This window comes from Anneissia japonica, unplaced genomic scaffold (genome assembly GCF_011630105.1).
Source record: "Anneissia japonica isolate Jap-2015-1 unplaced genomic scaffold, ASM1163010v1 scaffold288030_len866700_cov218, whole genome shotgun sequence".
NCBI classification, from domain to species: domain Eukaryota; kingdom Metazoa; phylum Echinodermata; class Crinoidea; order Comatulida; family Comatulidae; genus Anneissia; species Anneissia japonica.
In genome coordinates, this window is record NW_022728334.1 from 449,362 (window position 1) to 455,959 (window position 6,598).

Sequence of the window (6,598 nt, forward strand, 5' to 3'; positions counted from 1 at the left end):
ATAGAATTTTATGTTCTGGTATCCAACATCATTACAAATCTAATTAGTAATATGGTACTGTTAATAAATTTATAATGAACTTCATATAAAGCATGTTATCAGATTAAATGAATAAGCATTTACTAATTTTCATAATGTTAATGGTAATGTATTTAGAAACATGGTAATGTATTTAGAAACATTGTAATGTTGTCCTTTTTTATATAATTGTATTCGATAACTCAATATTACTAAATAATTAAATCTTGAAAAAGTTTTCAAACTATAAATTTGAATTTAGTACTTTAAAATTTAGATATTGAATTTGTTGTGTTACATCCTGTGAATGCTAGAATGATGGTCGGTGACAGTCTGAATGGTTCATCCTTAAAAAAGATCTGTTGCGCGTGCGTTGTGGCGTTCTTCATAGAATCCCGTCAGCCGACGACCACACTGAGTGCCCCACTTTAAAAAGTGTTCCCCTTCATATATACTGTACTAGAGGTTGGCCTGAATATTTAAAAAAATATATTTCCTCCTATAGGAGGTCTTCCGAATAGGGGTTCCCAAAGGAGGGGTTAACTGTAAATGGAAACACATGCCAGTATAGTTACTGTTTTAAAAAATAAAATATTATACTTACAATTCTTCTCTTTGTCTTTGAGATAAAACCATCTTGTTGATTGTTTATTAATTGATGATGAAGCAAATATCATCAAAATTTTAAGTCCATATGTAAAAGTCTCTCAGGTAGCTATACTCCGTTTTAATTGTCGTCAAATTCAATTTTAGTAAGAAATAGTATTAATACAAATTGCAGTCCGTTTACATTACTGCTTTGTCCCGATAGGGATTCTGTGAAAAAAAGAATGCAGATATTTATAAGAAATTTTTTAATTGTTAACTTTTTATTTACTCAATTTTGTTGTTTTTTAAAATCCTTTTTTTGGCAATTAATTACAGGGTGTATTAGCATGTCCGGTTATGGACAACTACCCAAGGTAGGTCAAAAGTGGACGACCTACAGATAACTGACATTACAGATAATAAAAAAATTGGCATTACTTTACTCCACTCAATATTAAGAAGACATTTGACGACGACAACATGTTCCAAGACTTATTTGGCATTATTCATGAATTAATAAAAAAGTGATGACAGTAATAAAATTCTTGGATATTCAGGTGACATCACATGGTCCATATTCAATCACAAAATTTAAGAAAATTATTATGTTTCAAAGAATACAGAGTATAGAAACCAAGTACAGTATATATCAGTCTAGCAACAAAAATACTATATATTTTAATACTGCAAAACAAGCGGGCAAAACCCTCATAACAAAGCATCTGTCAAAGACGCACTGAAGAAGCTTTTAAAAAGGTGTAAATAATAATTGTTTTTGGAATTGAAAATAGAATTTTATGTTCTGGTATCCAACATCATTACAATATAATCTAATTATTAATATGGTACTGTTAACAAATTTATAATAAATTTCATATAAAACATGTTTATCAAATTAAATGAAGAAACATTTAGTAATTTTCATAATGTTACATTGAATGAAAATTTGTAATGAAATGAAACATTGTAATGTTGTCCTTTTTTATATTTGTTAGATACAGTAACTCTCAAATAATAATAATAAATAAAAAATCTATTACAATAAAAAATTATTCTTTTTTTCAAGTTTGAATCAAAGTTGAAATAGAAAATAATGTTGATGCTTGAAATCTAGGAGAAATCAGGACATTCATTAAAAAAATATACAAAACCTTGATTTTATATTATTAATAAAAGAACTATTTTCACCTGCATCACCAGCACTACAGAATTTACTTTTTCTAGTTCTTATTTTAACCAGGCACACTGGACTTAGCCTAGTCTACAGGAAATAACAATACATACAGACAGCATTACTTCATTCAATGATGATTGAAAGAGGTGGAGCAATGGAGAATCAAATTTTGTCTGACCTCGTCCTAGGAATAGCTAACCCTTAAATTCGAATGAATGTCATATATAGCCTATTTAGACTAGGCATACAGTCTGCTCGTTCTGCCTTGTGGTGGGTAGACAGGTAGGTAGGCCTAGCCTATTTAATAAACTAGGCTGGCTAGAATTTTAGACTCGGTCTGAACCGTCCCCATTGCATTGAATGAATCACTCAGCTCAGGCTCAGCTAGGGCCTAGGCTACATCATTGACATTATTTACCTACAATTTTCCAATATCTTCCTTTCAAATTCTACTGCGATTAACATACATTGACTAAACTGATCTGAATTTTTACATTTCTGCTTCATATATGGGTTATAACAAATTTTACTCCATATGTCATTCGGAAGCCTACTCATCAAAAAGGGATTCAAGATGGGCAAATCCTGTAGCGATCACTCCCACTTTTCAGACAACAAGATGGCGACCAGAAGCAACCGTTTGTAGTTGGGCGAGTTCCAACAGTGAAAATAGCGCATAAGATTTTTCAATCAAGAAGTATTGTCTTATAACGTAAATAGACAGACAAACCTGTTATCGAAAATCCGATTATATAGGTGAAACAGGAACACCAAATATACGGAAAACACTACCAGAATATGTCGTCGATCTTCGCACATCCATCCACACGTTCAAAACCTACCCACAATGCACATAAAAAAAGAAATTTACCGTTTGCGCACAACGAGCCGGACATATACCACAATGCATTAACTTTGTTGCTATGGTATGTCGTCTGCTTCAAATCCAATGTATCTAGCCTATGGGTTTACGACGCAACGGTAACGATACAAGTTACCTCAATACACATAAATTTCTCTCCACTGGCAATATACATACAGTAACAACTTTTATTCATAAACTATATTTAAATAGAATTCAATTTACTATGCTATGTTTCTGTTCGAATGTAAAAATTGTTAGATAGGCCTATATAAATTGTTAATAAAACAGTAATACTAAATTGATGGAAGCAAATGGCAAACTAGTTACTTCAAACCATATACTAGCATTTGTCATGAAAGTCCATATCTGAACAAAATCCTTGGTGTTTCTTCGCTTCTACCCGATTTTGTGAATTGTTCTCTCATAACTGGAATTAGAAAACAGCACCCTTTCTTGAAATCTGGATACAGCAGCGCATACTAGACGGTAATTAATTTAGGGCCTTTCACAATAGGCAGGGCGGATTTGTTGGGGTACCCCCTCCCCTTTTGGAAAGTAAAAAAAAAGAAAAGGAAAGAAAGAAAAAAAAGGGGGGGGGGGAATGAGCCCACAAAACGTCTCAGAGGTTATTTCCTGGCTTTTAGAAAACAAAAATTTCGCGGGGCATGCCCCCGAACCATTTAGGGTGGTTTTATCGACTTGATCGGCCCAACTTTTGCCCCTCCCCCTTTTTTGGGATATCTGGATCCGCCCCCGATAGGCCCCAAATAATTAGTAAAAAGCAAAATCAATTACTGTTAAACTTTAAAGTATTGCCACCTAAACGTGCTATAACCTGATTTAAAAGATAATGCTTATATGTTTATTTGCCCATACTAACTTCACTGGATTCAAAATTTCCTTATTCGTGTCTTCAGAAAACTGATGGATCACATCGCAAAAAAGAGTGCAAGATTAATACAAAACAACTAAGAACATTTTAATTATAATTAGGCCCTAAAACTTATTTGATATTATTTTGACTAAGTAAAACGAGATCATTTTCCTCACTATTTTTAACAGATGTTTAAATACTATTCCTATATTTTTGCATAGGCTATACTTATACTTACCGGGCCTACATTTCAGGCAGCAAATTTTGTAGAAGGCCGGACCGGGCCTAAATCATTTAAACTTTTCAATCCCTAAAGTTGAAAACCTATGGTTCCTTTAAATAAGCATTTTTTTTAAAGTATATTTTTTAATTGTTTTCTCAATTTTTCGGGAATATTATAATATGATCGCCGTCTATTTTGGATAAAAATGAAAATATTGTAACATGCAGACGACGGATGTATTATTGTATTGTGGGTAATCAAAATGCGGAAGTGTTTTACCGATTGGAAAAGGGTGTGAATACAAATCAGCTCCGCCAATATCAAGTGAAATACATTTTTTTTAAATTACTTCATGAGAGCATCTCAATTTGAATTTGTTTAAAACACCGTATATCAATATGCCGGTGAGTTAATTAAGAAGGCTGTTGTTATAAATATGATGAAATATTTTTAAAAGAACTAGCCTAGCTAGGCCCTTGTCAGTATTTGTGTAGGCTTGGCCCTGGAGCTGACAGTGTTGGTTTACTTCCGTATTTCCTCGTCGTTCGCCGGTGCCAAGACACGCGAGCTCTGGCCGCGACTAAAAGGAGATTTTGATCCTAGGCCCAGCAATGAATTTTAGTAGTGTTATCCTATTATCCGGTATATTGGTATTTAATTATACTATAAATGAATCTGTGCCATTATGTTACAATGCCTTTGATAACAAAAAATAAATAAATAAATAAAAAAACCCAACCAATCATTCAACGTCCAGTGGATGTTTACAACAAAACTGCAGATTCCCCTCCAATTCTAAAGACCACTTTTGGACCAGGATTTCCATGGTTTTTAGCAGCTTTGGTCTCTAATTAGAATAATAGAGCTAAATACATTTTAAGAATTAAATTATATATATACAGTATATATATATATATATATATATATACTCCCTTCAAATTATATATATATATATATATATATATATATATATATATATATAAGATAATCGATTAAATTTTATTTTTATTAGACATTTACGCTAGGCCTAGGCTTCATCAATAATTTCAACAAGATCTTACACTAAATTTATGCTTTAAATTGCAGACTTTATAAAAATACCCAAATTTATATATTTTATTATATTTAATATTTATAATTACTTAAATGTTTTGCAGTGAGGTTTATTAATTAAGGACATTGGTGGTTTACTTATATAGACTTGACCTATAGCTTTAATGTTGTTATCATGCATAAAATGATTGCAATGCAAAATTTTCAATTTTGAAATGGAACAAATAGAAAAAAATAATTTAATTTTAATTTAATTTGGTTTTTGTGTTGCAGGCTTACCACTCTTCATTATCAGCTCCAAAAGAGATTTGCAAAATGGCTTTGTTGCCGATAAACACGAAATATAGAGGCCCAGCTCCACCTGGAAGTAAGTTAACTATTAATGGTATAAGGCCAAATAAAAAAAATTACTTGTTTCTCGTCCAGTCAACCATCCAATATCTCTGCCTCACCAATTTTTTTTTTCTTTTATTTGCTTTATTTTACAAAATGTATGAAAATCTAGCTTACTCACATTAGTAAAATTCCTCTTTCGATCGTTTGTGGTTGGGATTCATATGGTATGCATCATGTCGAGTGCTTCTTTTATTTGCTTTCAATGTATCTACTTGGTAAAATTGGGAAAGTAGTAGCCTGTTTCCCATCAGACCATCTTGGATTTGCCATCTCGGCGTGAAAAAAAAAATAGTCCCCTCATTCTCCTTTTTTCAACATGTTAGGTCGAGAAACTTTTTTTTTTACTTGGCCTAATATACTGTAAAGGTGCATTCACATCAGATTTGAACTGAAATTCGGAACATGTTTTCTGATGGTCTGAACGCCAGAGGCCCTATTCATACACGCTGATTCAATTTTCTTATCGGATCAGTTCGGTAGGCCTTACAATCCGACTATTCAGATTCAGTGTGAATGAAGTATTATTATTATAAAGAAATAATCATGATTTTACCCTGTTACTTGACTATATTCCAACTAATATAATATTGAGATAGTAGGCATACTCTAGGGAGGGCTATGTATATTACATTCACATTTGCTGTAATTTTGATTTTTTTTTTTTCGCCTTTAACATTTTTCTAACAGCGGGTGATGCAGATATAATTGATGAATCTTTGCAGTATTTTAAAGCCAACGTCTTCTTCAAAGAGTATGAAATTAAGGTTAGTAGGATAATAAATGCATTTATGGTAATTATTATAGCATGAGATGAATCTTTATATAACACCTTGATCAAATATTTAAATACATGTGTTTGAACGGTACAGTATTCACAAATATAATGATTATATTAATGGCTAAAGATAATGTTGATAATCTTCTTCTCGAGTCACTACGAAGCTAGTGTGTGTGATTTTGCTTACGTTGTGTGGTAGAAGAATTCTCATGCAGGATACCTGACATGGGCTGCAATGTAAACACTCCTTCTGTGGCTGGACAGGTGGGGCTGAAATGGACCAGTACACCAGGGTAACCCCCTACTCTTCTCAAAGGATGTATTGGGTTCTTTAAAGTGCACACGGGACAATTGAGTAAACTGGACCTACAGTTTAGAGTCCTTATTATCCGAGAAGACTTGATCCACCACAGGGACCATTTATGCATCGTGAGTGGATTTCCCGCACGATTAAAAAATCATAATAGTACTGGGTTTGGTCTACAGGAGTGTTTCGAAAAGGTCATTCCATTCATAGAAAAAGCCTTTTGATGGAGAAATTGTACCTTTTCAGCAAGGCTTGCCTAGGTCGAAACTAACTCCGGCTATATAAAGTTGATTAGAAGATTGAAAATGTTATTCTTGTTAAT

At 32.7% G+C, this 6,598-nt stretch overlaps 1 protein-coding gene and 1 long non-coding RNA gene across 3 annotated transcripts in view; one reads left to right on the forward strand and one right to left on the reverse strand.

Annotated features, from left to right (window-relative positions):
- Positions 1 to 622: 622 nt before the first annotated feature.
- On the reverse strand, positions 623 to 2,641 carry LOC117114108. The gene is made up of 2 exons (XR_004446301.1): positions 2,511 to 2,641; positions 623 to 834 (listed from the first exon to the last, which is right to left on the reverse strand). It is a non-coding gene; the product is annotated as an uncharacterized LOC117114108 (long non-coding RNA).
- A 1,370-nt stretch (positions 2,642 to 4,011) lies between these two features.
- Positions 4,012 to 6,598, forward strand: part of LOC117114076 (actin-related protein 2/3 complex subunit 3-like) — a 7,591-nt gene continuing 5,004 nt past the window's right edge. Inside the window, exons 1-3 of one of the 2 annotated variants that reach the window (XM_033257616.1) lie at positions 4,012 to 4,146; positions 5,069 to 5,162; positions 5,879 to 5,955. In XM_033257616.1, coding sequence (XP_033113507.1) covers positions 4,141 to 4,146; positions 5,069 to 5,162; positions 5,879 to 5,955 — 177 coding nt within the window. In that variant the 5' untranslated portion in view covers positions 4,012 to 4,140. The remainder of the gene's footprint in view (positions 4,147 to 5,068; positions 5,163 to 5,878; positions 5,956 to 6,598) is intronic. The other variant, XM_033257615.1, reaches the window with a different exon arrangement.